This window comes from Laetiporus sulphureus, assembly GCF_001632365.1.
Source record: "Laetiporus sulphureus 93-53 unplaced genomic scaffold LAESUscaffold_7, whole genome shotgun sequence".
NCBI lineage: Eukaryota > Fungi > Basidiomycota > Agaricomycetes > Polyporales > Laetiporaceae > Laetiporus > Laetiporus sulphureus.
Window position 1 is genome coordinate 202,489 of NW_024468516.1, and position 25,782 is coordinate 228,270.

General features: G+C 53.3%; 12 protein-coding genes and 1 non-coding gene across 13 annotated transcripts; 6 read left to right on the forward strand and 7 right to left on the reverse strand.

The window, feature by feature from the left end:
• Window positions 1–89: 89 nt before the first annotated feature.
• LAESUDRAFT_810506 (phosphoserine aminotransferase) lies at window positions 90–1,607 on the forward strand. The gene is made up of 4 exons (XM_040914228.1): window positions 90–184; window positions 244–1,367; window positions 1,434–1,444; window positions 1,499–1,607. Exons 2-4 carry the CDS (start codon window positions 250–252, stop codon window positions 1,585–1,587), a joined length of 1,218 nt encoding a protein of 405 aa, XP_040767236.1. The 5' UTR covers window positions 90–184; window positions 244–249; the 3' UTR covers window positions 1,588–1,607.
• Window positions 1,608–1,708: 101 nt separating this feature from the next.
• LAESUDRAFT_t23 lies at window positions 1,709–1,802 on the forward strand. Its single transcript has one exon. It is a non-coding gene; the product is annotated as a tRNA-Ser (tRNA).
• Window positions 1,803–1,990: 188 nt separating this feature from the next.
• Window positions 1,991–3,543, reverse strand: LAESUDRAFT_695033 (Swi3-domain-containing protein). The gene is made up of 3 exons (XM_040906224.1): window positions 2,900–3,543; window positions 2,727–2,849; window positions 1,991–2,674 (listed from the first exon to the last, which is right to left on the reverse strand). The coding sequence occupies exons 1-3, from the start codon at window positions 3,431–3,433 to the stop codon at window positions 2,033–2,035; spliced, it is 1,299 nt and encodes a 432-aa protein (XP_040767237.1). The 5' UTR covers window positions 3,434–3,543; the 3' UTR covers window positions 1,991–2,032.
• On the forward strand, window positions 3,451–4,758 carry LAESUDRAFT_507717 (DUF858-domain-containing protein). Its single transcript, XM_040902727.1, has 4 exons — window positions 3,451–3,710; window positions 3,769–4,406; window positions 4,466–4,567; window positions 4,629–4,758. Exons 1-4 carry the CDS (start codon window positions 3,549–3,551, stop codon window positions 4,642–4,644), a joined length of 918 nt encoding a protein of 305 aa, XP_040767238.1. The 5' UTR covers window positions 3,451–3,548; the 3' UTR covers window positions 4,645–4,758.
• Window positions 4,759–4,911: 153 nt separating this feature from the next.
• On the reverse strand, window positions 4,912–6,058 carry LAESUDRAFT_735194 (adenylate kinase; the record flags this gene model as incomplete). Its single annotated transcript, XM_040910569.1, has 5 exons — window positions 4,912–5,193; window positions 5,250–5,442; window positions 5,501–5,565; window positions 5,614–5,722; window positions 5,784–6,058. The coding sequence occupies 5 exons, from the start codon at window positions 6,056–6,058 to the stop codon at window positions 4,912–4,914; spliced, it is 924 nt and encodes a 307-aa protein (XP_040767239.1).
• A 414-nt stretch (window positions 6,059–6,472) lies between these two features.
• LAESUDRAFT_674196 (mitochondrial protein) lies at window positions 6,473–8,354 on the reverse strand. Its single transcript, XM_040905548.1, has 6 exons — window positions 7,824–8,354; window positions 7,699–7,753; window positions 7,590–7,647; window positions 7,278–7,530; window positions 7,003–7,206; window positions 6,473–6,941 (listed from the first exon to the last, which is right to left on the reverse strand). The coding sequence occupies exons 1-6, from the start codon at window positions 7,873–7,875 to the stop codon at window positions 6,565–6,567; spliced, it is 999 nt and encodes a 332-aa protein (XP_040767240.1). The 5' UTR covers window positions 7,876–8,354; the 3' UTR covers window positions 6,473–6,564.
• Window positions 8,061–9,443, reverse strand: LAESUDRAFT_722464 (Isochorismatase hydrolase). Its single transcript, XM_040908216.1, has 6 exons — window positions 9,045–9,443; window positions 8,868–8,978; window positions 8,592–8,810; window positions 8,442–8,538; window positions 8,263–8,385; window positions 8,061–8,200 (listed from the first exon to the last, which is right to left on the reverse strand). The coding sequence occupies exons 1-6, from the start codon at window positions 9,290–9,292 to the stop codon at window positions 8,141–8,143; spliced, it is 858 nt and encodes a 285-aa protein (XP_040767241.1). The 5' UTR covers window positions 9,293–9,443; the 3' UTR covers window positions 8,061–8,140.
• Window positions 9,444–9,652: 209 nt separating this feature from the next.
• Window positions 9,653–11,148, forward strand: LAESUDRAFT_695049 (scamp-domain-containing protein; the record flags this gene model as incomplete). The annotated part of the gene is made up of 11 exons (XM_040906225.1): window positions 9,653–9,809; window positions 9,863–10,081; window positions 10,137–10,320; window positions 10,373–10,417; window positions 10,472–10,496; window positions 10,559–10,577; window positions 10,634–10,682; window positions 10,738–10,755; window positions 10,813–10,945; window positions 10,998–11,039; window positions 11,095–11,148. The coding sequence occupies exons 1-11, from the start codon at window positions 9,797–9,799 to the stop codon at window positions 11,146–11,148; spliced, it is 801 nt and encodes a 266-aa protein (XP_040767242.1). The 5' UTR covers window positions 9,653–9,796.
• A 348-nt stretch (window positions 11,149–11,496) lies between these two features.
• Window positions 11,497–14,120, forward strand: LAESUDRAFT_722467 (polyadenylate binding protein). Its single transcript, XM_040908217.1, has 7 exons — window positions 11,497–11,546; window positions 11,605–11,900; window positions 11,951–12,079; window positions 12,137–12,230; window positions 12,285–12,479; window positions 12,532–13,754; window positions 13,815–14,120. Exons 2-7 carry the CDS (start codon window positions 11,659–11,661, stop codon window positions 13,984–13,986), a joined length of 2,055 nt encoding a protein of 684 aa, XP_040767243.1. The 5' UTR covers window positions 11,497–11,546; window positions 11,605–11,658; the 3' UTR covers window positions 13,987–14,120.
• A 247-nt stretch (window positions 14,121–14,367) lies between these two features.
• On the reverse strand, window positions 14,368–16,443 carry LAESUDRAFT_646415 (signal recognition particle protein; the record flags this gene model as incomplete). Its single annotated transcript, XM_040903982.1, has 8 exons — window positions 14,368–14,483; window positions 14,535–15,070; window positions 15,128–15,376; window positions 15,427–15,535; window positions 15,587–15,932; window positions 15,987–16,085; window positions 16,140–16,307; window positions 16,366–16,443. The coding sequence occupies 8 exons, from the start codon at window positions 16,441–16,443 to the stop codon at window positions 14,368–14,370; spliced, it is 1,701 nt and encodes a 566-aa protein (XP_040767244.1).
• Window positions 16,444–16,552: 109 nt separating this feature from the next.
• On the forward strand, window positions 16,553–18,958 carry LAESUDRAFT_756461 (WD40 repeat-like protein; the record flags this gene model as incomplete). Its single annotated transcript, XM_040912180.1, has 8 exons — window positions 16,553–16,702; window positions 16,756–16,915; window positions 16,964–17,403; window positions 17,454–17,603; window positions 17,667–18,353; window positions 18,412–18,602; window positions 18,660–18,793; window positions 18,852–18,958. The coding sequence occupies 8 exons, from the start codon at window positions 16,553–16,555 to the stop codon at window positions 18,956–18,958; spliced, it is 2,019 nt and encodes a 672-aa protein (XP_040767245.1).
• A 331-nt stretch (window positions 18,959–19,289) lies between these two features.
• On the reverse strand, window positions 19,290–20,103 carry LAESUDRAFT_722471 (uncharacterized protein). The gene is made up of 4 exons (XM_040908218.1): window positions 19,949–20,103; window positions 19,728–19,893; window positions 19,487–19,666; window positions 19,290–19,438 (listed from the first exon to the last, which is right to left on the reverse strand). The coding sequence occupies exons 1-4, from the start codon at window positions 20,083–20,085 to the stop codon at window positions 19,295–19,297; spliced, it is 627 nt and encodes a 208-aa protein (XP_040767246.1). The 5' UTR covers window positions 20,086–20,103; the 3' UTR covers window positions 19,290–19,294.
• Window positions 20,104–20,282: 179 nt separating this feature from the next.
• On the reverse strand, window positions 20,283–25,782 carry LAESUDRAFT_674218 (transcription elongation factor SPT6). Its single transcript, XM_040905549.1, has 13 exons — window positions 25,441–25,782; window positions 24,942–25,374; window positions 24,773–24,890; window positions 24,005–24,721; window positions 23,647–23,949; window positions 23,261–23,593; window positions 22,667–23,209; window positions 22,437–22,613; window positions 21,372–22,386; window positions 21,130–21,312; window positions 20,943–21,073; window positions 20,801–20,886; window positions 20,283–20,751 (listed from the first exon to the last, which is right to left on the reverse strand). The coding sequence occupies exons 1-13, from the start codon at window positions 25,703–25,705 to the stop codon at window positions 20,346–20,348; spliced, it is 4,710 nt and encodes a 1,569-aa protein (XP_040767247.1). The 5' UTR covers window positions 25,706–25,782; the 3' UTR covers window positions 20,283–20,345.

Consider the following 25,782-nt stretch of genomic DNA (forward strand, 5'->3'; position numbering starts at 1 on the left):
TTCACAGTTATTGATGCTGGTGCCCAATATTCTGTATGTACGAGGCCGAGCCAGTGTACCGGTCGAGTCATGGCCAGGCTGTGCCCAAGGCTGAGATGAATCTCTCGACGCGAGCATCTCTCGAATCGCCACCTCCGCAGCGCTCAGCACAAACGTTCAAAAGCACTTGGTCCTCTTTTTGAAGGTGCGTACGTCGTTGCAGTTCTTTCACGCTCTGATATTGAGCGCCACATTCTCGCGCAGAACATTATGGCCTCAACTTACGACCGAGTCATTAATTTCGGTGCAGGGCCGTCTGCCCTACCCGTCTCCGTCCTGGAGGAGGCGTCGAAAGGCCTCCTCAATTTCCAAGGCACGGGCATTGGCATTGCAGAGATATCTCACCGCTCGAAGGAGTTCCAGGCGTTCTTGTTAAACATGGAGTCGCTCATCCGTGAACAGCTAGATGTGCCCCTAACACATCGCATCCTCTTCACACAAGGCGGCGGGTCTGCCCAGTTCTCCGCGGTCGTGCTCAACTTCCTGGCACGCTATCGTCTCCTCCATCCTGAGCGCGGACCAGAAGAGACTGTCATGGACTACGTCGTGACTGGATCGTGGAGCAAAAAAGCCTCTGAGGAAGCAAGGCGACTTGGTGGAGGACGAGTGAACGTCGTCGTCGATTCGAGACAGTTTTCGGAAAGCGGAAGGGCATTCGACAATATACCTCTTCACGACACGTTCAATTTCTCCCCCGATCCCGCCCTCGTCTATTACTGTGAAAACGAGACGGTGGACGGTGTCGAGTTCTCGCACGAAGACTCTTCGCCTGCATCTTTCCCTTTCCACAAGCTTGGGAAGGACGGACACCTTGTGCCCCTTGTCGCAGATTACTCTTCCTCATTCATGTGCCGCCCCATTCCACATCTCGCCGACCACGCTGTCATCTATGCCGGAGCTCAGAAGAATATTGGTCCTGCTGGCCTCACAATTCTTATCGTCCGAGAAGACTGTGTCGTGGACGTTGATGCAGCAGCGAGATTAGGCGCTGCCCCGGTGCCGATCATGATGGCGTACAAGACGCTTGCAGACTCTGGTAGTCTGTACAACACGCCATGCGTGCTGCCAATATACATCTCAGGCCTTGTGCTAGAAAGAATGAAGGCGCGTGGCGGTCTGAAGCACTACGAAGAGACAAACAAACGGAAGGCGGAGAAGGTGTATGCTGCGCTCAAGGATGGTGAGGCGAAAGGCAAGTTGCGGAGGAAGGTCAAGCCGGGCTCAGGTAGCTGGATGAATGTCGTCTTTGAGGTTGTTGGTCCAGATGCGGAGAAGAAGTTCCTCGAGGGCGCAGAGCAGAAGGGCATGAAGGGGCTGAAAGGGCATAGGTAAGTGCTGGTCACGTCTTGCCATATGATAGGCTGATGAATGCTCGCGTTCCGCACTTGTTCAAGATCCGTTGGAGGTGAGTTCTATCACAATACTGCTAGCTGCTTCGATTGATTGAAGGCACCTGTAGGGGTCCGTGTATCGCTGTACAACGCCATCACCGAAGCGGAAGTCGATCAGCTCGTCGACTACATGAAAGAGTTTATCGCGTCTGCGTAGAGCGCGCCGGTGATCGCTATGAGATAGACATTGTAGAGGATGAATCTGTGCGTATGTAGTGTTTTAGATGGGCGAAAAAGGACGAAATGTATCTTATAGATGCAAAAAGATAATCACTTAGGTCACTTTGCCGGAGTGGTTAACGGGATCGCCTGCTATGCATAGCTGCCAGCGGTTGGGCTTTGCCCGCGAGTGTTCGAATCGCTCAGGTGACGCTTTTTTGCAAAATCCTCGTGCCCACTTGTTTTCGGACACAATGCTTATCAGTTATCAATCTTCCGACCACGCATTTGTGTTTCTTACTGTGATAATTCATCTGTTATTTGCTTCGTACCTGATTTGGGAAACAGCACTTCTTAATAGGACTCATTGTTCCTGCTCATGGAACTCAGTTTCAGCAGCTGCCGCTGATTGCTGATAGCAGACTATGGATATACTTATGTCACTACGCATACATTTCGTCCCACCCTTCCTCGTTCGTTGGTCTCTTGGACGTTTCAGCCTCCTGAGGCATGTGTGGCGCAGGGGGCGAGATAAATGCCCCGCTGTCAGCGGTTGCTCCCTCGCCTTCAATCTCTCTAACAGCATCCCACATGTCTTCGTCATCCTCTGGTGTTGATGAGCTTGTGGGCTGAATGGGCTGATTTGGTGCCTGCACCTGCGGTTGCATATTCACGTCCGGGAGATCGCCCATCAACTCATCCCACATCATATCATCTTCGTCCGGGATGGCGTCGCCTGAGACATTGTTGGAATTGGACACGTAGACAGCTCCGTCGCTAGTAGGCGGCGCTGCTGAGGCAGCAGCAGCTTGTTCGCGTTCTTCATCCTCGCGAATAATGGCATCGATATCAAAGTCATCGTACGCGTCTGATGCAGGAGGTTCGGATGCGGAAGATGGGGCCTGAGATGGGGCGCGAGACGACGACGCCAATTCGCGGAGGCTTTCTTGTGCATTGTCTGCGCTTGCCCTCCCTTTCTCGTCCTCTTCATCGCTATCACCGTCTTCCGCGTCTGATCCAATGTCGAGCTTGCGACCGTTTACGGAGATGCCCTTAGCCTCATCTTTCCATACACTAAGTGCGACCTACAGTGAAGGGTATCAACACGCGAGTTCGCACAGCAAACATTGTACTGACATGCATCCTCTGAGAATGGCATATTTTCTCTACGCGCTGAACAGTATCATCGAAGGGCATCCTCGGATACAGTTTATGTGTCCAGAACTGGTATACGTTGAGGAGCCTGTTTAAATCATCCGCCTTCACAGAGTCATGACTCGAAGAAGAGTTATCACACAATGAGTGCATACCTCGTGTCCCTTGCCCTTAGGCTTGAAGGTCTTTGCGTGCTTTATGAGGGCGGGAAATCCGTCAGGCCCTAGCAATCTAGATGCGTCCAACTTGGGCAACTGTTTCCTCTCTTTCTTCTCTTTTGACGCGTCCTCATCATCCTCTCCCTTCTTCCTTGCACCCTTATGAGATGACCCAGTGAGATCAAGCGGTGAGGATTTTGCTAACGTCCTGGCATTCTTCGCATCCTCTTCGCGCCGCAAGGCGTCGAGATCAAGGGCTGGAGGGAGGTCGTGGATAGGCTCATCATCCAGATTGTCAAACATTGCATCGATCTCCGAGCGATATGCGGTAGATTGTCCTGTCCTTCGCGCCACTGGCGGTGTCGCTTCCTCTTCCGAGTCGGATTCAAAGAAGAGAGTAGTCCGCGGTCGTTTCGCGGGACGGTCAGACGGCTGCAAACGGTCATCATGGTCACTAGGCGGAGAAGATACAGCACGAGGAGATTGAACGACTGGGTCGTCCCATATGTTCGCGAGTGCCACGGCCGCCATGGTGCAGATGTGTGCGTGAGACGCGTCGACGCGCTGAGTTACGAACGCGTCTGTCACGCGTCACACGGCATCGAGTTATGTCTGGAGCGCCCGTGCACAGTCAATATTGAAATCCATGATGATGTCCTCAAAGGCTGCTGTGCCCGAACCCGATGTAAAAAGTGGCATAGACTACTGGGCCAGCCAGCCGGCTAGTTACGATGGCGTTCTTGGTAAGCATAGGGTCTCAATGCCATTGTACGACTTGACTGACGAGACAGGTGGGTTTGGCACTGGGGTAAGCCAGCACCGTCTTCTTTACTTTCCACGCAGTTCATCCACCAAACGTGAAGTAGTCTCTTCCACGCATCGATGCTCTTGGATCACGGGAATTTCTCCTCTACCTGATGCCTCAGCTATGCACTGTCCCTTCCGCAATACGGCCGCTGGACGCGCCCAAGGAGCTCCCAAACAGAATTCGTGCCCTGGAAGTTGGAGCCGGTATCGGACGCGTCACTGGAGACGTACTCTTGCATCTTGTATCCGACGTCGTGCTTGTCGAACCGGTGGACACTCTCGTCAACGAAGCCCTCGCACGCGGGAAGGCAAGCGAGATAGGTGCCCCGAAAGGGGACAAAACGTTCGTCCGATGGAAGGGCATCAAAGAGAAAACAAAAAGTGTCACAATCATTCAGAACACGCTTCAAGACATTGACCCCTGCAACGTCTCGAAATCCACTAAGATCCTCGGTCGAATAGGGTATGAACGCACTGCAGAGGGAACTGATTTGGATTCGCCCTTTGATGTGGTTTGGTGCCAATGGTGTCTTGGCTCACTTAGTGACACGGATCTCGTAGAATTCTTGAAGCGAAGTCGCGCTGCCTTGCGTGATGCTAGCTCGAGCGTGATCATAGTCAAGGAGAATTGCTGCTCGGACGCCGAAGGTGGAGGGCCGGCCACGGAGTTTGACGAGACAGATTCCAGTCTCACGAGGTAAGCCGATTCTAGATATCCGTTGATATGTGTATCGCATCTCAGCTGTACTGCTTCAGATCAGACCAGGCATGGAAGAAAGTTTTCAAAGACGCCGGCCTGCGGCTGATTCGTGAACGAGTCCAGGGCGGTTTTCCTCCGGGTCTTTACGTTGTGAAAATGTGAGTTTTCTCTTGGTTCCTGTGCTCGTAGTAGCAAGCTCAGCTCAGCAAATCATTATAGGTATGCTTTGCGGTGACCAGGGTGGACCCTTTCCCAGTATCGACGAGCGATACCGCATCAGTCGGCGCTTACATCGTGGTCCCAGGCATCGCTGAGAGCACGGTAGACGATGATGGTATTATTGTACATAGAAATACAAATAGACATGGCATACAGCAGACCTGCGGCGAGAGAGGAAATTGGACTAAAAGAAAGAAAAACTTAAGCGAGAAGATGAGCGTTTATACTGCCACAGCGTGGTCGGATGAGTTGTAGGGAAAGAACGTATCCAAGCGGTCGAGGATCAAAACTCCCTCATTGTACTCTTAGCAGCCTTTTGAGCCACATTCCTGGCGAGTACCGCTTCGCTGAGGCTGGTACGTCTTTTCTGTTCTCTCGTCTCCGCCCGTTCCTTGACATTCGGGAAGTGTGTGCGGACGATAGTCTCCAATTGTGGCCAAATCTCGTCCGAGGTCGCGCCAGCCAGGCTGACTACACTCACGCTGGGAGGTACTTGATTTCTGTAATACTCTATGAGCGGGGATGTTGCTCCGTAGTATTTCTCCAGCCGGCGAGCGAATGTTTCCTGACAAGATAGCGAACGTCAAGGAATGCGCATGTGGCTGCAAGACCCTGACATACCGGATTGTCATCTGGCCGTTTAGTCAAAGGCTCGCCTGTTTCATCGTCGAGGCCGGCGACTTTTGGTGGGTTGTATGAGAGATTGTACACCCTACCCGAAGGTAGATGCACCCAGCGATCAGATATCCGGCTAAGAATGACTTCATCGGCGACATCAAGATTGACTACCAAACTGAGTGGACGTCCTTGCGCTCTGAGTACAGCGTGTGAGGCAGATCCTAAGCGACGCCAAATCTGAACGGGCGCCTTACCTCAGGTGGTCATCCAACAATTTCCCTTGACCTAGCGTCCGAGGGAAGCCATCCAGAATCCAATGCTGCTCTCACGTCAATCTCGGGTACTTACATAGGTCAATCTAACAGACCTTGTTGGGAGACAAATCTAGCTTGCTTGTAACCACCTTGAGCATAACGTCGTCGGGCAGCAGTCCGCCGGTGGCGACGACGTCCTCCGCTATTCGGCCAACCTCCGTCCTGAAGCGAGTGCGAATTGAATCAAAACTCAGACTGACTGCACGTCATGACGGTAGCATACCTCTCTGCGATGTGTTGACGCAACAAGTCGCCGGTGGATAGCGAAAGAATGTCATACTTTTTGACCAGCCTCGCCGACAGGGTTCCCTTGCCCGCACCCGGTTTACCAAACATGAGCATACGCAGGATGTTGCCTTCTCCATGGTTGACGGAAGCGACGGAGCCAGCAGACACATTGTTCAAGGAGAACGGAAGAGCCTTATTGGCAGGGGCGGATGATCGGAACGCGCGCCATCCTGCCCACACTCCCTTCGGCCGAAGCGGGGACAGCGACATGTTAGCTGATTGGATCTGCAAGCGAGTCTTGCTAGGAGCGTGCGGGGTATGGAATGCGGGGTGTGGGCTTGTGTGGGCTCCTCTTACTGCGACGACGACGAGCTGCCGGCGTCATCATTGTGTTGGGGGCGAATGTGGGATGGCGGCGTTTGGGTTAGCGCTCTGCTGCTCTGAGTAACTCGGTGCGATGGATTCTTACCTGTGCTGCTGAGGACTGTCGCCGTCGACGCCGGGCGCGGGCGAGCGAAGGAGCTGGCAAGGTCGAGCGAGCCGATAATCCCTGCAAGTAAGTACTTCGCCGCATCCCGGGGCTGGCCTGGGCTGGCTCTCTTGGCCATCACAGCCAAATCACGCGATCCCGACATCGTCCCATTGCATAGGGTTCTCCGGACAGTCACCTCATCGCGACAGCCCGCTCCTCAAGTTACGGCGGCTTCATGTAGAATTGTTGTGCCAGAGGAGTAGAATACAGAATTACAGTACGTTTAATCTTTACAAGCTACGGCCTACGCGTGCTGCTGCTGGGCAGGGACAGGGGTCTGCTGTCGGCCCTTCAGCGTCCAACCGATGAGCTCCCTCATCTGCCGCACACCATATACACCCCTCACGTCAGGCCTATTGATGTCCGCGGCGATGCAAATGGCCTCAGCAACATGATCCACATGGATGGGCGGGATGGTCATGGCATTCGCTACCGAGTCCAAGGGAGACGGCGAGACAAGCGGTTGCGCGGTTGATGTAGGAAGCCTCGACGCCAGCGAACGCAGCAGCCCAGACGGAGTGGGCAGACCCGGGGGTATCTTGGAGTGTATGGTTGCTGACAAGTCCAGTGCAGCGGCAATAGGAGAGGTGAGTGGACGGAAGTGGGGATGGTAGATCAAGCCTGACAATGGTTGAAAGACATCAGACTCACTATAGCGGCGAGAACGGAAATAAAAGCGTACTTGGCCGCATGTACACCCCTCGATAGTTCGAGTTTCCTGTCATCATCTGCTCGATGCCAAGCTCTGCTTCGCGTTTCGTCTCAATGTAACGAGCTGAAATCAATGGACGGAAAACGTCCTCTGCGGATATGAAGATGAATGGTCTTGGACCCTCAACCCGTACTGTGGGCTGAGACGAGACGAACGCCTCGCAAGCTCGTAAAGCTATCGCAGTATCCCGGGAAAAAAATGAATGATGATGCATCGACGACAAGACGCTGGACAGTTGGACGTACCGGCATCCCTGTTGAGCTGCTCGTAGCTCCCAGGGCGGTCTGCGCCTCGTGCTAGTGGATTGGCCGAGGGTCCGCCGCCCAATGTGTCCGATATAAGCGTGCCGATGAGAGCGGGCAGATTGCCCTCCTTCAGAGCAGTTTTGTACCTTACATCTTCCAGGAGTGTACCGAGTGTATGCACCACGGCGGTTACATCAGGGAGGATGTGAGAGTATGTTTCTGGCTTCAGTGCATCGGCCGCTCGCCAATTCACCTATGTATCAGATGAAATATGAGGATGCTGCCGTCAAATAGCTAGGAGAGGGGCAACACTTTGGAAGTCCAGGCGGGCGAATGGCCCTTGGGAGTGGTGTATGGGGCCCCGGATCGACTACCACGACGTGAGGCTCGGTGCCCCATTATGCAGCACAGATTAGCTTACCTGATGCTGGTCACTTGAAATCCTCGCGCAAGGGCGAGTTTGCACACAGCAGAACCTACGTCATAGTTGGGACCACGAATCATAAATCTCGCATGACATTGCGAATCTGCCAACTTGACACTGACCAACGAAGCCATTCCCTCCAACTACTAATATCTTTTGCAGAGCTGCCTCCATCGGTTCTAAGTTTGCCTTGATTGAGGAGTGGTGTGGTGATGAGGATCAAGAGCAGACGCGTTCCGCCCCGATGATTCTTGATCTGACGCGTTTTCGGCGCGGTGGCGTGACCATTTCTGCCACACGTTCAAAGTTGAGATAGACATTCTTCAATCTCAAGTTCTACTTTTCGTCACAAACTATAGAAACTCCAAGTAACCCGTAGGGACACCTCCAAGCTGAACAAGATACAATTACAATTCTACTCCCGCTGATTGTTAGCGTGTCACTGAGAATACTTAATGGCATCTATGATACGCCTCGTGTCGGTTACGAACCCATAGTTCTGCAAGCGCATCTATTAGCAAGCGAAATAGTATAATGCAGAAAGTTGAAGGCTGGACATACGCGAGTAGCATTGAACAACACATTCTCGAGTCCTCCCGGCGGAGAGGTGGTAGCGACACAGTCTTTGATGGTGATGCAATCATATCCTCTAGCATACGCGTCCACAAGAGTCCCTAGGACACACTTGGTAATCAGAGCCGGTCAGCACTATCCAGCGTGCATGACCACTGCACGCATACTTGGTCGGCATTAACCCCCGCAAAAAACAGCGTCGTGATGCCGTGCTCTTGAAGATACAGGTCGAGCGCTGTTTGATAACCCCATAGTCCACTCATGCTGTCATAGCAGCTAAGCAAGGTGACTCATTCTGAAGAAATGTCCATGCTCACCGATTCTTGTGGATCCAGACGTCCGTCCCTTCTCTCTTACCCTCCTCATACATCTGGTGTAATGGACCGTATAGATCTGCGTTGTACTCTCCTCTCATGAGCAACCGTCCAAAGCTACCTGGTAGTAGCGAGCCAAAGCCGCCTCTGCCTTTCTTCGCGAAGCTGCGAACCAGGGCGGGCGGTATTGTCGTGAGCTCGTGTTCAGTGAGTCCCCAATTACTGCATAAAGAGCCGACTCGTTGAGCGTATAATTCACGAAGGATATTCTGCACGTACACCCAGATAATCTTCACTCCTTGCATGCGTAGCGCAGGTACAATGTTCATCAGGGGCAGAACACACGCCAGCCCAGTAGGATGATCCCTATAGTCGGGATGCAAGAAGAAGCTGACGAATGATGATATGAGATTCAATCCGTCTCCTATCGCCTCACAGTGCAACAGCAGGACGTACTTCTGCATGTCGATGATCACGATGGCTGTCCGCTCCTTCGCAATTCTAACCGTTCGTAATGCATCTACCGAAATCTCTAGTTGCGTCCTAGGTTGCAGCGATGGAGCTTGAACATCTTTCTTCGTTGCTTCATCCGTGGGAAGATGGGCCTCCCGAGTTAGATCGACAAGTCCAGAGGGGTACTCCACCCAAAACGAGGCAGCATTTCCGTACTCGATTGGAGAAGAGACGTAAGGACGGACAGTCATAATTGTAAAAAAGGACGATCAGAGATGGTCGAGGATCACTCCAGGGTCTGCAGATAAGGCAGCTGACGAGAGGACCGTTCGATGCGAGGTCTGGAGGTTGGGGGGACTCGGGAGATGCTTGATCGCTCCTGTCTCGAGTGCTTGCTCACGGGTGTCCACCGTGCGAGCGCAGATAAACCCGTCGTGATGATATGAGGGTCAACTGCTAAGAAAGGAACGCTGGCTCGTCAGCTGCGTCATCGAAAGGCCGAAGGTGCCGAACGCGATGGCCATCCACGCTGGTTTGGCAGAGGTACAGCCAAAGGGAGCACGCCATAAAATATCGGTCGAGCCGTGTGGAATAAGCGAGAGGTTGTTCGCAAGAACCTTGCGAACACGATCGGTTGCAACGCCGCGAGCACTGCCGGTGGCTGAGTTTGGGCATGCGGGGCTGCGCGCAGCGCCTCCGCAGGCATTGCATGCGTTGATCGCTGCCTACACTCCACGTTCACCGTTACCACCATCATGGAAGACATGAGTACGACCTGTCGCCCTTTTCACGTCATCTGCTATTGACTGCCTTTGGCCCAGGCAAATACACAGAAAACCCCTTTGCGTCCACGCACTCCTTGGACGCGAACCCTTTCGAGGATCCTATACCGGAGCCCAGCCTCAACTATGCCAGTACTACCGATGCTGCACGATTGGAGACACTGAGCCAGCGCGAGAGAGATCTCGAACGGAGGGAGCAGGAGCTGAACCAGAAAGCTGAACACATCAGGAGATTCGGGCGGAATAATTGGCCTCCCTGTGCGTGCATTGCTCTTAGCATGTATCAGGAGTACTTATCGCATACTCGAGCCAGTCTACCCCGTCATTTTTCACTCCATCAAGGATGAAATTCCGGAGGGCTTCCAACAACTGATAACGCGACTGTATCAGCTATGGTTTGTGCTGGTCGGCACACTGGTTATCAACATGATCGCATGTATCTTCGTCCTAACTTCGGGTTCGAGCAACGGCGCAAGTGACCTTGGATCGAGTATTGGGTGAGTACGCCTCTGGCCGAAGTCGCGACACTCATATCTATACGTGGCATAGCTATCTTATCGTCATACCGCCTCTCTCTTTCCTCCTGTGGTACCGGTATGGATATTGTTGCGTCTTACGCGCTACCATCTCTTGACCTCATTTTCGTAGACCAATCTATAACGGGTTCATGAAGGTGAGGGCGAAGCCTCTATTGGGTTCGCGCGAGACTGAAGAAGGTTGCTTGGATGCTTACAGGAGCAAGCCTTATATTACTGTGCGTTCATAATTGGACGGTGCCTCCTTCGCTCACTGACTTTGCCTTGCATGCAGATTTATACTTTGTATTCTGTGGCTTCCATTTGCTATACTCGCTATATATGTGAGTGGCAAACACGCTGCGCTCCACTTGTTTGCATGCTGAAAGTAGAATACAGGATTATAGGCATTCCAAGGTGAGCATGTCTGGCAGACGTCTCTTAAATTAGCCTAATCGTGGCGTTATCGCGCAGCACTGGCTCTGCGGGCCTCATCCAAATGATCCAAATGTATGTCAGAGGAGCCATCGCGGCCGGAATCCTGGGCACTATCGCATCTATCGGTTGGATTTTGCAAGGTGTCGGAAATGCCATATTTTACCGACAAGTAAGCGTTCGTCTACGTTAGCAGCGCAGCCTGTACTAAGTCAGTTATATAGATTTGGGCACACAACAAAGCAGCCGGCCACTCTGTCGAAAAGGTAGGTTGCGGAATGCTTCTGAGTAAATCTGCATGCTCATGCAGCTATGTTCCAGGCGAAAGCCGAGCTTGCTACCCATGGTGCGAAAGCGTATTTCACGCGAGGTTAGGACGCTGGCGTCTCCTTAGTTTATGCTTCGGACTCCAATATGTACAATTGCCTCATTCTGTATGGCTTCTGCTATGACGCGCAATGTAATGCTGCTTGTATGGTTGGCACGTACCATTCTCAAATGTGAAGTGGCCAGATACGGGCGTCCCGCACAGGACGGCAGACGCCGAACGGCCATCAAATATTTGGGTCGGGGTTTCAACTGACTCGTCTTAGAACGGCAAGGCGTCGCCTACTCTTTTCTTCAAACCCTCATCTTAGGTGCGTGTTCTTCGCGCCGCCTTCCGTCCGTTTGCACTCATTTCCCTTTCCTGCACTCATTTCTCTTTCCAGGCCCAAAGCTTTCAAAAAACAATACAAAAATATTCAAAAAGCAGTTGCCTCGACCCCTCCTGTGTGCGTCGTTTTTCGACAGCCTCACCATGGCCCGTGCTAATCTACACCGCCTCGATAGTCGCAGAAAAGTCCACATCGCAGTAACGACCCCCCCATAACCCCAGAAAATCCAATGTCCGTATCTCCTTCTGTCGCTCAGCCTCAAGAGGCTCTCGTCCCTCAGGTTTCCGAGGCGGCGCCCACGCCCGCGCCGCCTCCTGCGCCTGCGGTTATGCCGCCTGTTCCGGCATACAACCCGGCACCTCCTCCTCAGGCGTCCGCCCCTTCGGCCTCGCTCTATGTTGGTGAGCTTGATCCGACGGTGACCGAGGCCATGCTCTTTGAGATTTTCAACTTGCTTGGACCTGTCGCGAGGTAAGTCGCTTAGATCATCTTAGATGGACCCGAATTTCACACTTGCATAGCATTCGTGTCTGCCGCGATGCTGTCACCCGTCGTTCCCTCGGTTACGCCTATGTAAACTATCTCAACGCTGCAGACGGCGAGCGTGCTCTGGAGCAGTTGAACTACTCCTTGATCAAGGGGCGTGCTTGGTACGCACAGATCTCTATCATCCAGACTGCGTAAGTTGATATATGCGTGTTGTTCAGCCGCATCATGTGGTCTCAGCGCGATCCTGCCCTCCGCAAGACTGGCCAAGGCAATATTTTCATCAAGAACCTCGATGAACAGATCGATAACAAGGTTGGTAATATTCGAGTTACTCCGCGGGAGTCATTGCTAACTCCAGCCGATTAGGCCCTTCATGACACCTTCGCCGCATTTGGTAACGTCTTGTCGTGCAAGGTCGCCACCGATGAGCACGGCCGTTCGAAGGGCTACGGGTTCGTCCACTATGAGACAGCCGAAGCTGCTGAGACTGCCATCAAGGCGGTGAACGGCATGCTCTTGAACGATAAGAAGGTTTACGTCGGCCACCACATCTCGCGCAAGGTTCGTCGTTATCTGGAGAGTTTGTTGACTGCTCGTTGAATGATTGATACAGGAGCGCGAATCCAAGCTCGAGGAGATGAAGGCGCGGTTCACCAACATTTATGTGAAGAACATTGACGCTGAGGCGACTGAGGAAGAATTCCTTGACCTGTTCAAGCAATTCGGCAACGTCACCTCAGCTGTGATCCAGCGTGATGATGAGGGCAACAGTCGCGGATTCGGTTTCGTGAACTTCGAGAATCACGAAGAGGCTCAGCAGGCTGTCGACACCCTTCACGACTCTGAGTTCAGGGGCAAGAAGCTTTTCGTCACTCGGGCACAAAAGAAGGCTGAGCGCGAAGCGGAGCTTCGCAAGTCCTACGAGCAAGCGAAGATGGAGAAGTTGAGCAAGTACCAGGGTGTCAATCTCTACATCAAAAACCTTGAAGATGACATCGACGATGACAGGCTGCGTGCCGAGTTCGAGCCTTTTGGTACCATCACTAGCGCGAAGGTGATGCGCGACGAGAAGGGTACATCGAAAGGCTTCGGATTCGTTTGCTTCTCTTCGCCCGACGAGGCGACCAAGGCGGTCGCGGAGATGAACAACAAGATGATCGGTTCGAAGCCGCTTTATGTCTCCCTTGCTCAGCGCCGTGAGGTTCGTAGGCAGCAGCTCGAGAGTCAGATCGCACAGCGCAATCAGATAAGGATGCAGCAGGCTGCAGCAAGCGGGCTCGGTGGCTACATGGGTGGTCCTATGTACTACCCTCCTGGCCCGGGATTCCCTCCTCAAGGTGGTCGCGGTATGATGGGCTATGGCCAACCGGGCATGCTTCCTCCTCGCCCGCGCTATGCACCTAACGGACAGGTCCCTGGCATGCCCATGCCGCCCTACGGCCAGCCTCCTCAAGGATACCCTGGTATGTCCGGCTACCCACGTGGCGCTCCCCGCCCTCCCCCGGCTGGCCGTGCTCCTCCTCCAACCGAGCCCAATGCTCCTGCTATCAACGGTGCCGTCCCTCGCCCGGCTGGTCCTCAAGGCGCGCCCGCCGCGCGCCCTCCTGCTGCCGTACTCCCTGCTGCCGCTGCTCGTCCGGGGTATAAGTTGAACCCTCAGACTCGCAACGTCCCTGCTCCAGCCGGTCAAGCATCTGCTGTCCCGATTGCGCCTGCATCTGCACCACCAGCTTCCGCCGTTGAGCCTCTCGCCATTTCTGCTGCGGCACTTGCCAACGCTTCGCCTATGGAGCAGAAGCAGATGCTCGGCGAAGTCATTTACATGAAGATTGTCTCGTACGTATCTCGTAGTAAGATGCATGCTCAACATTGATATTGATGATGGGTACTTTGCAGAACTCAACCCGAGCTGGCTGGCAAGATCACGGGTATGCTTCTGGAGATGGATAATGCCGAGCTTCTTCACCTTCTGGAGACTCCTGATGCCATGAATGGCAAGGTCAACGAGGCGCTCGCCGTTCTGCACGACTTCTCCCAGAAGGAGACGGCTGCGACCGAAAGCAAGTGAGGGCCGTTGGAATGCGTGTGTGAGATAGCGGTCGTGGTGCTTTCTCCGCTCGTTATTGTTTGTTCTCGTCTTCAGGTCCGTTGACTCGCCCGTTTTCATCTGCTTGCTCTGTTCGCTCTGTCCTCGTATAGCGTACGGGGTTCATGGTAGTCGTTCCTTTGTGTGTACTGTATTCCGAGGAACAGGAGAGTCGACTTACTGCACATCATTCTTCTGCGTGATATGCATCCTGCGTGAAATCCAGCTACAATGACAACAGGCTGTGGGAGGTCCCTAGTAGAGACAACGTCCTGAGGTAATCAGTCTAACTGCTGGCCTATTTACTGATACTACAATACAATACTGAGGGATATAGCAATCGCATACACGCGATAAGGAAACTTAGCGTTGCGTACCACCTCTCATGCCCATCATCTTGAACATATCTGCCATATTACCACCCATTCCTCCCAATCCACCCAGTCCACCGAGCCCATTACCCATTTGGGCCATCATGCCTGGGAAGAAGTCAGGTCCTGTATCTGCAACAGAGAAACGTGACGACGTACGTTGCATTTCTTCCATGTCGAATTGGTCCCCTCCTTGACCCTGCATCATCGCCTTCATCATCTCCTGCATGCCGCCGCCGTTACGCATTTGACGTTGCAGCTGTTGGAGCATGCCCGGCGGCATGGAACGCTGCATCGCCTGTATCTGTGCGGGAGTCGGCATGCCGTTCGCTCCGCGTCCCCGCCCACCGGCCGCTGCCTGCATCTTCTGGATTGCCTGCAACCAACCATTCTTGCCGCCTGCCTGCTTCGCCATGTTTGCCATCATGCGGTACTGGCAGAGCAGCTCCTCCACCTCGCGCACACTTGTCCCGCTCCCGCGTGCGACGCGAGTAACGCGCCAGGTAAGCCCAATAGGCTTCCCGTCCTTGGCGAGCTCCATGAAGGGAGTGCCGTCCGAGTCGAGCTCCGTGGAGGTCATGCTGTCGGTGATATAGATCATGCGTTTCATCCGTATGGAGCCCTCTTCGTCTGAGCCCTGGAGGAGATCTTGCGGCAGCCCGGGTATCATGGAAGCAATCTTAGAAATGGGGCCCCTGTGTTTACGAGAAGACATTAATTGAATGCGGGGGAACTGGTAAGGCTGCACGCACATGTTCATGACATTTGAGATTTGCTCTCGCCAGTCTCGGATGCTGAGTTTGCCCTCCTCCAGCTTCTTCGCCATTTCTTTCTGCTTGTCGGGGTTCTGTGTCGCAATGTCCTGCATGTGCTCCATAAGACCCTGGACATCTCCTAATCCCAGCAGCTTTGATATGAACGGCTGTGGCGAGAACCTATCCAGGTCGTGTAGGTGTTCGCCTACACCGAGGAAGATGATCGGCGTCTTGGTGGCTGCGACACTGATGGTCATCAACATGAGCAACGGACTAATAGCGCAAGCGGTACGTACGCGGAGATGGCACCTCCTCCTTTCGCATGGCCGTCCATCTTTGTCACAATGATAGCTCCAAAGTCAGCACTCTCTTTGAATGCGCGGCTCTGTGCCTCAGCCGCCTGGCCTGATGCATGAGTGAGTCCGGTCACTCCTAACTAGCATTTACCAAACTCACCGATGCTTGCATCAAGGACTAGCACAGTCATGTTAGGCTTGACCGCCTGCCCGATCTGTACCATCTCCTGGAACAGTTCCGACTCTTGCTTATGTCGACCAGATGTATCGACAATAATGACGTCAAACCGTTCTTTCTTGAACTTCGCAACACCCTGTGCGGCGATTGCAACGGGATCCGTCTCTGTGTAGGAACCGAAATAGGCGACCTTGGCCTTGGTGGCAGACTGCCGTGTCTGATCGAAGGCACCGGCTCGGAATGTATCTGCACAAACGATGCAGGACTTGAAGCCGCGTTTCTGGTAGTACACGGCAAGCTTTGTACATGTCGTTGTCTTTCCATTTCCCTGTAAAACAGAGCAGTTAGCCGGTTGAAGACCAAGAGGGGTGATCAGCCGCACCTGCAGACCCACAGCCATGATAATATTTGGTTGTCCCTTCTTTGGTTTGTATGGTTCTACTCCAGGGTCCACGAGCTGCACAAGTTCATCGAAGATGGCCTGACGAAAGGTCTGAGATTGCATGGAAATGAAGCCATGCGTGCTTCCACATACCTTCTGGACTATAGTCTTCCTATTTGTCTCCTTTCCCTTATCCGCACCACCCTCCAGCGCTGCCTTGACCTTAGCCTTGACCTTCTGCCGTAGCTGAGCAACCAACTTGACGTTGACGTCAGATTCCAGCAAAGCGGCGCACACTTCCTTCAAAAGAGCATCGAGGACCTACGTCCCCATGGTGAGCTGAGAATAGCCGACAAGTTCATATCAGCGCCACACGTACCTTCTCGTCGACGACTGGTGCCCTACTGAGAGACGAGAGGGCAGCATTGAGCTTGCGACCCAAGTCAGCGAGAACCATGGTGGCGGATATAAGCCAAGTTGGAGCAGTGCTAGTGAATCGACGCGTGTGCTCGATCGCGCTCAGTTGATCGACGCGCGACCCCAGCCTTGTCTCCGCCACAGCACTCATGTCTGCCAACAGCGACGAAGACGAAGACGTCCTCGACGACGTCGACTTCGATAACTCTTCCGACGATGAGATAGACGAGGACATTCTCGATGCCCTCGAAGGCGATCTCGCCGCGGCAGCCGCGGCGGAGGAGGCATCGGAGGACGAAGTGCGTTCAGCCACCTTGTAACGGCCGCTCTCTGCTGAATTGACTTAACGAAGGACTCAATCACAGAAGATTCGGACAACGTCTCGGACGATGACTACGACGACGACGAGACGCCACCGCAGAAACAAGTCTTCCCGACACCAACAGAGCCATTGCCAGAGAATGTACCGACACCTGCGGACCACACACTATCGGGAGAGTCGCCTCCTAAAGGTATACATGTTAATACGAGCTGCGCTCTGATATTAACGGCATTAGCAGTTCTCAGTCCCTCACCAGTTACCCACACGTTTTCGCCTGCCCAAATGCGCCGCGCAAAGCTGGTCGCTGACATTATCTGGCCGCGCTCCTACACTGTAGAAGCCATCTGCGCCATCCCTCATCCAGCGCCTACGCACTGTCTCGCCGCCTCCTTCTGTATGTCGCACCTTCTCACCGGCTCTGACGACGGGTACATCCGTGACTACGACGTCTTTGCCGCCGTGAACGGCAAGGTCTTCCTCACTGCGCCTCAGCGTCATCACTGCGGTGTCATGGAGGGGCTCATGAAGGCTGGGCAGATCAAATTTTGGTGGGAGAACCCCTCCCCTGTCGACCTCACTGCGAAAGGGGGAAACGCAGCTTTGGAGGACCCGCCGCTCTCTCCGGTGTACAGTCTTGCGATGCAGTCGGACGCACTGTGGACACTAGCCGGATCAGATGTACGTGTCATACACTAGACTTGCGTTGCAGTGAGTGACATTGCGGATAGCAAGGAACCATCAATTTGTTCACTGTACGCCACGAGCCCGGCAGGCTATGTCATGTTATGAGAGGTCACCGTGGACGGCCTGTCTCTGCTCTAGCACTCTCGTACGATGAAACGGGATTCTTCAGCGCCGGTTGGGATGGCGAAGCTCTGGTATGTGCTTGATTTGGTTGCTCCTGGATACCAAGCAGCTCTTATCGGTGCCCTTATGTCCAGCAATGGGACCTCAACACAGGCCAGATAGTACGGAACTTCATGTCACATGGAGCACAATTAACCGCGATTGGCGTACGCCCTCTCATCTCCCATTACGATGGCCATCATTGGAGTTCTCCTACACCCGGCGTGGATGGAGAGCCGTACGGTAACAGACAAACCCTCCAGAACGGGCTCGTTTCTGACAGGTATACGGCCGATGGACAATCAATACCTCCGTCGGCGGAATTAGATTCCAAAGAGCGTGTCTTTGCAGGTCAGCAAGCCCAATCCTCCACAGAGTTGACGACTTTGCTTCAACAAGATGATGACGTCAAGTCCGACACATCCTATGATCCGCTCTTCGACGAGCCAGATGCCGATGGGGAGCTTGATACGGAGGATACCTCCGCCCTGCCCGCCGCCAATGCATTTGGGAACCCCTCCTATGTCGCGCAGAGCGGCGGAGCAAGCATGGCGCTGTCAGGCCAGCACACGCAAGCGCAACGCAACGTGCGTAGTACTGCAGCCCCGAAGAATGCACCGCCGATCCTCGATCCTGAGACATATTCACACTTTTCGCCGGACATGCTCATGACGGCGTCGATCGATGGGCAGATTATGCTGTGGGACACGCGCGTATATGCGCCCGGGCAGGGCGTGGGACGGCTCTGGATGAGCGAAAAGACACCTCCATGGTGTGTTTCGGTGTGTAGACCGCTTGTCAACTTCGGATCTTGAGGCTGACAGTGGGCTTGGTGTGCAGGCATGCTGGTCCGCGGATGGAGCGCAGATATATGCGGGCAGGCGGAACGGGACTATAGACATTTGGGATGTCAGACAGACAGGGCGCTCGGCCTCCGGAACACCGAAAATCTGGAAGACGCTGCGCAACCCGCCCAGCTCAGGGATTGTCTCGTGCGTAGTGGCGTTTCCCGACGGACGACATTTGGCATGGTAAGCTGCCCGCATAGTCTTCGTTATCTCATTGCTTACTATATGCTCGTACCACAGCGCCTCGAATGACAATATCCGTTTGTGGAATGTCGCAGAGGCGAAGGACTCTCCTCCGGGAAAGAAGCAGATCAAGGGAGGAGTCCAATTCAAGATCATCCCTGGCCACCACGGCGGGTTGATATCCTCCATGTGTAAGACAAACATTCTACTTTGCATTACATGCTTTCAACTGCTCTATTTGGCTCTCAGTGGTTGACCCCGCAGCACGGTTCCTGGTCAGTGCCAGCAGCAATCGCGGATGGCACGGCGAATCCACGCGGACTGTGTTTGTGCATGAGATCAAGCATATCCGTTGATGAAAATGCACTCATGCACGCGTTCATGTTCACGGCATCCCTATCTTTACAGGCTGCTAATGTATTCTGCAACATTGCTTGTGGATATCGCTGTTATTCATTTTGCTGCGAGTATGTAGAATACGGCATCAAGATAGCATTACAACGACTTGCATCGCAAGCTGCCAGTACCTGCGTCAAAGCGACTAGCCATGTACGACACTCTCCAACATATGCTGTACAACCTATATTTACATACAATGCAGCTGGTGGTCCCAATCAAAGGTACGATTAAAATACTATATTACAGATTGAACACGTTTGATGACGTTTCAGCGATACAGCCGATTCACGCGTTCAACGATGCTTTGCCTCTGCCTGCTGCTTCTTCCATTGCTTCTTTTGTGATGAGGCAGCGGCCTTACTGCCAAAAAGAAATCTGGATGTATGCTTATCTGCACCGGTCTTCTTTGAAATAGATGAGGTGCCCGCAAACATCATCTGATTCGGTGTGAATCGGCTGCGGTACAGATTTTGGAAACCACTCACCACCCAGAAACCCCACGCACTGATGATGGCGGTGCCAAGTGAGAGAAGCAGGCCTAATGCACCGACCGTTCTTGTATTATACGAGATGAATGCTGTGAAGGCGCATGCGGAAGAAAGCGGGCCCAGCAGCGGATGACCGGGGGTCTTTTGTTGCGGTTGTATCGCGGGTATTGAGGGTACCTAAGGTTCAATCACAGTTTGCAAGACCATTCTTAGGCAGTATTCCATGGAACGTGCGTACGTTGAGTATGAGAGCAAAAGCTATCGCAACCAGCAGAATGCCAACATGCAGAGACAGGAATGACTCCAAAGGCGTCAGTTCCGTTCGCATCTCAGCTTCGCTACCTTCGACAAGAAAAAGGAGAAAGCGAGGAAAGAGCAGCAGAGGTATCGCTGTGACTAAAAACCTGTGTTTTGAAATCCATTGAGCAATCGACAAGCAGGTGAGCAGTGGGCACTCACAGTATTGCCGCTCCCCATGCCCAGTACAAGACAGTGTCCGAGTCGGATGTAATAACGTCCTCCGTTTTGTCACCCGCGATGATGTCTGATTGCTGTTGTCGCTTGCGCGAGAGGTCGTCGAGCTCAATGTCGGACATGGTGGTAACGACTCAATGTAATTCAGAATATTTGTCTTTGTCGTGGCGCAGCTGAAACAGTGCACACGACGCGCAGCCCACGAGCCAGGGGTTCGTGACGTCACGCGACAAAGATTGCATCAAAAATCCAATGCAGTTACGTTTGCATCTTGTAGTATAACATGTGCGATAGAATATATAGAAATGCAACGAACAGAACACCAGTACATAAAGAAAGCACCCCGTAAGAATACTGCCTCTGATTAGATACAGATTGCGCCTCACGACCACCCGCCCTGCGAACCCCATCCCTCCGACTGCTGAATCATCGCAGCACGAGACGGGTGCACGCCTGGCGGCACAGTGGGAGGCGGCGGCGGCTGCGACGGGTATGATGGTGTCTGATAGCCACCATACGGCGTCTGTGCCGGCATCCCGAACGGCGACGCTCCGAAGGGCTGCGGCATGGGCGCGCCGAATGGCTTCGGCATCGTCGAACTGAGGCTGGTGGGAGCTGGAGCACCGCTTGGTACGCCGTATGGATTCGGCGTCCTGGCTGCTTGTCGCACCGACATGTGTCCAGGGGTAGCATGGCCTGGTGCCGGCGTCCGCGCTGGGGTACGACCGCCATATGGCGTCTTGCCACTCAGACCACCGCCGCCGAGGTTTTTGGATTCGTGGATATGTCTGGGAGCGAATGAGTGGCTGTTAGTAAAGCAGTGGATAATGTACTTACCTGACTTTGAAGGCATCACACAATTCTGACACACCAGTGGCCGGCGTATCAAAAAGGTAATATGCCTCCGGAGTCACTCTCACCGGCTGGAAGTGATTTATGTCAGCAAATCGCAAAATGCAAGGCCAAATAGTGTACTTGCCCATGTCTGCACCGTGGAGTTCTTATTTGCCAAGAAGCAGAGACTGAAGTGGCCCGGGCGCTTGCGGTTCAGCGCGAAACCGTACGCGCTCTTCGCAGGATTTGCGGCGACGAAATTCTTCAGGTAGAGGTCTGGGAGCACGTATTAGTTCAGTACCGGATGGACCATACCTGCACCGACTACTCACGAAGATCATCCTCCGATCCATGCTTGAACTTCTCGTGCGCCATCAGCTCCTCAACCTTGCGAGCCATAGCTTGGACGTGATTGACGATCAACTCATCCAAGTCGGAATACTGATGAGTGCCATCAACAATAAGCTTCGTACCCACAGTCTGGCCAGTGGGATCAGCGTTTGGCTCAACGACGTCTGCAACACATCATGCGATGAGTTCCACCACCAGCACAGCCTCTTGGAACTACACTCACCGATATGCTGGAAGAGCTTGTCATCCACTTTCCAAGTCACAGCAAGGTGGTCCACGCCCTTTGATGACGGCCTGATAACCACGTCCCCGCGCTGTTGCTTGTCCAGGTATTGCTCCGCCTGCTGCGCGTTGAAATTATGGAAGTTCGGATGCTTGATGACCCTCCGCGTCCTGTCGACCTCTGCGCGTTTCTTCCGTGCCTGGATCTCCATATCCCTCTCATGCTGCGTGTGATTCCAGAAATCATCGTGCTTAACCCGGCAGAACTGGCTATCGCCCGCGCTGATGTCCGACGGCCGCGACGACAGCTCGACCCAGGGACTGTCCGGTGGGAGGTCCGTCTTGACATCAATGATCACGCCCTGCAGCGTCTGACCTTGCTTGACGACGGACGGCGGGGAAACTGGCTGGTCAGCGAGGTACTGCGCGTGAATGATGCCTTCGATGCCCGAGTCGAGCCGCACCGCGACGAGATTTTGCTTGACGCGCACGACCATCACGGACACGATGAGGCCGGCACGCAACGTGCGCGGCGTCTCTCCCGTCAGCATCATCGCGACCTCCCAGGGAGTCGGCAGCGAGAATTTCTCGCGTAGCTCGCCGAAGGGCTTGAGCAGTTCCGTACGGATGACGTTGAGCGTATGCCGTTTCTTGTCTTGGTTAGTTTCGTACATGTTGACGGCGAAATCATCGAGGTTCAGCTCGTCAAGCTTTCTCTCGTTGTTCTCATCCGCCATGATGAGGGAGACCACAAGCGAAGGATGCTCGTCGTGGATATCTTCCTCATCCAGCTCGAGTGCATCCGTTGCCATCTTCCGAGCTAACTCATAGTCTTCTGGGTGTATGCGGGTATTATCGAGAGGATCAGGAACGTCGATGTCCTCGTTGTGGCGGTTCTTGGACAGCTTTGATTCTGGGTCCTGGACAATGCGCAAGAAGCCAGCCGCATTGAGGAATATCTTGGTGGTAAGAAGACCGTTCTTAATGAATTGATCTCGGTTGATGAGGTTACCGCCCTACGCAAAGTGAGTATGACTGCACGATTAAGAACACAATGGATACTGACCATAGACGCAATCTTCTTGGCTAGTACTTGCGCCTTACGGGGACCCAATCCGCAGATGTATGGCAGCAAGTGCTGGTAATATGAATCGGTCACAGCACGGTTGATGTCGACACCAACTTTGTTGGTGACATCAACCAGCACTCGCTCCAAAGCGGACAACAACTTCTCCGTCGGAATCTAACGAGAAAAGATGAATCGTAGAACAAGCATCGCGTGGGAACAGCACGTACCAGATTCTGATTGTCCTCGTCGAACATTATAGCCTTGATATCGGCGCCCAGAGCAGCGTACTCGTTCAGTGGGCTTTGCGCATACCGCGCCAAACCCACACAATACTTGGCAAGAGGCGACAGCGCACTGAACTCTTCAGCAGCACGCTTGCTATGCTGGTAAATCCGAGCCACCTCGTCTAAGACATAAATGACATCGATGTTGAACGAGTCTTCGCGGCGATCCCCATACTCTCCGCCCTCAACATTCGGCCTCATGATCTCCTTGACTCGCTGAGCCAACTTCATGGTCGCGATGCTGAATCCGCCGATGACAATAACGTCCGGCTTGCGCCTCTTCAGGATGTCGAGGAACTCGTCCTTGTACTCACTGTCAACGAGGTTGTCTAGTCTGGTGTGCTCCCGTAGACGCCCAGCCTCGTCCATGAAAACGATGGTGATGACATCTTTGTGAGGATCGCCTTTGCCCCATGACATTGCAAGTACTGAGGGAATTTCGCCTACTTGCATATCTTGAGTCGCATACGGAGCCACGTCAATCCTCTGTAAGTGCTTCAGTGTTGAGAGATTCACGCATGTAGACCAGATACTCACTTCGTGAAGGATTTGGGCACATGACTCGGCCAGGAACTCCTCAGCTTCCTCTCGCATCCATTCCCTTGTCCACTTTACACCAATAGGAATGAGGTGCTGCTCGAGCGTCTCTTGCACAGTCCGGGAGCGCTCTTCATTCCATGCACGCGCAGTGTCACTAAAGCTATCTGACGAGAATGCATCGTTCATTCTGCGTTCGAAGGCGGCCTTTGCCTCCGGAGGGAGCGTGATCGACACCGTGACCAAGTGCTGCGACTCAGCCTGCAAAGTGTGCAGGAACTGTGCTGAACGCAACATATCAGCGGCCGGTTTGTTGTGCAAGTACTTGAAATTCTGGACGCAATGTTAGCATGAATGACAGCATTTGCCGATGCTCTATGGCTTACAAAGTACGGATTGTGTTCATCAATCTTCATGACACCGCGTTCCGTAGGCAACACCGACACCAGAGCATCAGACTTGAAGACAGTGCGGATTTCCTGCCTGAGAAGAGGATCTTTGCCTAGTTCTGTGGCCAATATCATACGTGCGCGGGAGAGCAGCTCTTCGGGAGATTGCGCTCGGCCAGCATCAGGGTCCGCGAATTGCTCAGCATATGCGATCGGATTAAGCTCTTGATCCTCGATGAAGTAAGTGTTGTTACCCGAGACGAAGTTAAGGGCCACCTCCTGAGGTTGAATGCCAAAGCCCTGATTGAAATGCGAGTAAGAGAACTGTATCGTCGTAGGATAGTTTGGGACATACCTCCGCCAATTTGGACACAACGCTCTTCTTAGCGAGCTCATAGGCTGAGATGCGACTGGGCTTCTTCGGCTTCTTGATGTCGATCTGTTCATCATCGTCGTGGAAATGAAGCTCGAGTCTGCTTTTCTTGTCTTCCCTGTACTTAAGCCCCAGCCACTCGGTTGCATCGGCAATCATCACGACGCTCTCTATCCTCTTGCGAATCTCGTTTTCGAAGTAATCGTCTGGAACACCGAGGTGGCCGTAAAGTGAGTCCAGTACCTGTCGTCGCTCCAGGAGTGAACGATACTTCTGGCCAACCGCATAGACTCGCCATAGTTCGTCAAGGCTGAGAAGCTCTACGCTTGCTCGGAGATCTTTAGGATTGAAATACGAAATGTAATCTCGCTTGTGTGTCCAGATGTAAGGCACTTCGTACTCCTGAATAAAGAGGAATCTGAGAGCACAGGATATGGCTTGCACAAGGTCTGACAGGTATTGATGGTACTGGCCGTCTGGTCGGAAGAAATCATATTCCTTGTGATAGGAAAGCCGAGTGATGACCCACGAGGCCGCGTCATCGATGTCATTCTCCGTAAGTGGCTTGCGGAATGATGGTGTCGACGACTGCGATAGTGTAGATGTAGCGAGTTGCATTCTCTCAGGGATGTCTTGAGCTCGTATTAGATCATCGTCTTCAGTCAACATTCGCGCTCGAATTTCTGATGGCTCGAATACCTGAATGGCACTATGAGCATGATTCAGACGATCAAGAAAAGACGAGCTTACATCGTGATACTTTATTTCTGGCTTTTGCTCCTCGTCGTAGGCTGTCTCCTCTTCGTCCATGAGAGCCCAGTCGAACTCATGACCATCGCCGAAGACTTCATGTATCTCATCCCAAGCACTAGAATCGTCTGCGTCACAGTCATATTTCCTTGGATCAAGGAAAACTTACTTTGCATCGATACCGGCGAGCTCTGGTCGGCTCATCGCCTTCCGTCTTGCCTTCTCTAACCTCCTTCTCTCCTTTCTCCGCTCTTCCCGTTCATCCTCGTCCATGGCACCGCCCGTCTCCTCCTCGTCCTCGTACTCAATAAAGTTGTCCATGTCGTCGTCTATGTCATCCTCATCGTCTCTTCCCCCCGCATTCCTCTCATCGTCCCAGATACTTTGGATATCCTGGACATGAGGGAGATCCAGATCATCGTTATCAAGGTCTTCGTCGGACGACTCTACGACTGCCTTGCGTTTGGAAGAGGATGATGCAGGCGGGGACTCGGAATCTCGAGCGCGACGTAGACGCGTGAGTCTGTTACGGAACGATGCACCGGTGTTCTCTTCCAGCAGCTCGAGGTCGTCTTCCTCAAGCGCCTCCTCTTCTTCTCGGTCTGGAACAACCATACACGTGCTTGAGTCAGCGATACGATGTTGAGAGGAAGACACGCAGTACGCACGATATTTGTGGTGGCGTTTTCGCCGCTTGCGACGCCTACGCCTCTCTTCACCTTCGTCAACCTCCTCCTCCTCATCATCCTCATCGACAATGAACCCTTCTCTAATGCGCCTCTCTTCCTCTTCGTCCTCTTCAGGCTCCTCCGAGCTATCATCGGACATGCCTCCTGCATCGTCGCCCTCGTTCTCCTGCACCGATTGTTGCATAGGAACATCTTCCTCGTCGACGTGATTCTTGTGCACTGGATTAGCAACCGGAGACGACATGGTCAGAAAACGCGAGCGCTATGTCCAGTCGGCGTAGAATTGAGACCCAAAGTTCACGGGTCGAACGAGGTCGTGGT

Bases quoted from the DNA above. Each gene is read 5' to 3' on its own strand.
- LAESUDRAFT_507717 (XM_040902727.1), top strand. From the start codon at position 3,549: ATGATGATGTCCTCAAAGGCTGCTGTGCCCGAACCCGATGTAAAAAGT. The intron at 3,711-3,768 runs GTAAGCCAGCAC...AACGTGAAGTAG, and splicing joins CAGGTGGGTTTGGCACTGGG to TCTCTTCCACGCATCGATGC. The intron at 4,407-4,465 runs GTAAGCCGATTC...GTACTGCTTCAG, and splicing joins ACAGATTCCAGTCTCACGAG to ATCAGACCAGGCATGGAAGA.
- LAESUDRAFT_722464 (XM_040908216.1), bottom strand. From the start codon at position 9,292: ATGACTGTCCGTCCTTACGTCTCTTCTCCAATCGAGTACGGAAATGCT. The intron at 8,539-8,591 runs GTGAGCATGGAC...CTGCTATGACAG, and splicing joins GTCTGGATCCACAAGAATCG to CATGAGTGGACTATGGGGTT. The intron at 8,386-8,441 runs GTATGCGTGCAG...CTGATTACCAAG, and splicing joins CGGGGGTTAATGCCGACCAA to TGTGTCCTAGGGACTCTTGT.
- LAESUDRAFT_695033 (XM_040906224.1), bottom strand. From the start codon at position 3,433: ATGGCGGCCGTGGCACTCGCGAACATATGGGACGACCCAGTCGTTCAA. The intron at 2,850-2,899 runs GTATGCACTCAT...GACTCTGTGAAG, and splicing joins CTAAGGGCAAGGGACACGAG to GCGGATGATTTAAACAGGCT. The intron at 2,675-2,726 runs GTCAGTACAATG...CCTTCACTGTAG, and splicing joins GCCATTCTCAGAGGATGCAT to GTCGCACTTAGTGTATGGAA.
- LAESUDRAFT_674218 (XM_040905549.1), bottom strand. From the start codon at position 25,705: ATGTCGTCTCCGGTTGCTAATCCAGTGCACAAGAATCACGTCGACGAG. The intron at 24,722-24,772 runs GTAAGCTCGTCT...AGTGCCATTCAG, and splicing joins CAGAAATAAAGTATCACGAT to GTATTCGAGCCATCAGAAAT. The intron at 20,752-20,800 runs GTAAGTACATTA...ATTCGCTCCCAG, and splicing joins TGTGATGCCTTCAAAGTCAG to ACATATCCACGAATCCAAAA.
- LAESUDRAFT_722471 (XM_040908218.1), bottom strand. From the start codon at position 20,085: ATGTCCGACATTGAGCTCGACGACCTCTCGCGCAAGCGACAACAGCAA. The intron at 19,894-19,948 runs GTGAGTGCCCAC...TTCAAAACACAG, and splicing joins GCATGGGGAGCGGCAATACT to GTTTTTAGTCACAGCGATAC. The intron at 19,667-19,727 runs GTACGCACGTTC...ATTGAACCTTAG, and splicing joins CTTTTGCTCTCATACTCAAC to GTACCCTCAATACCCGCGAT.
- LAESUDRAFT_722467 (XM_040908217.1), top strand. From the start codon at position 11,659: ATGTCCGTATCTCCTTCTGTCGCTCAGCCTCAAGAGGCTCTCGTCCCT. The intron at 11,901-11,950 runs GTAAGTCGCTTA...ACACTTGCATAG, and splicing joins TTGCTTGGACCTGTCGCGAG to CATTCGTGTCTGCCGCGATG. The intron at 12,480-12,531 runs GTTCGTCGTTAT...TGATTGATACAG, and splicing joins GCCACCACATCTCGCGCAAG to GAGCGCGAATCCAAGCTCGA.
- LAESUDRAFT_674196 (XM_040905548.1), bottom strand. From the start codon at position 7,875: ATGGAGGCAGCTCTGCAAAAGATATTAGTAGTTGGAGGGAATGGCTTC. The intron at 7,648-7,698 runs GTAAGCTAATCT...ACGTCGTGGTAG, and splicing joins TTTCAAGTGACCAGCATCAG to TCGATCCGGGGCCCCATACA. The intron at 7,531-7,589 runs GTGTTGCCCCTC...TCTGATACATAG, and splicing joins CGCCCGCCTGGACTTCCAAA to GTGAATTGGCGAGCGGCCGA.
- LAESUDRAFT_810506 (XM_040914228.1), top strand. From the start codon at position 250: ATGGCCTCAACTTACGACCGAGTCATTAATTTCGGTGCAGGGCCGTCT.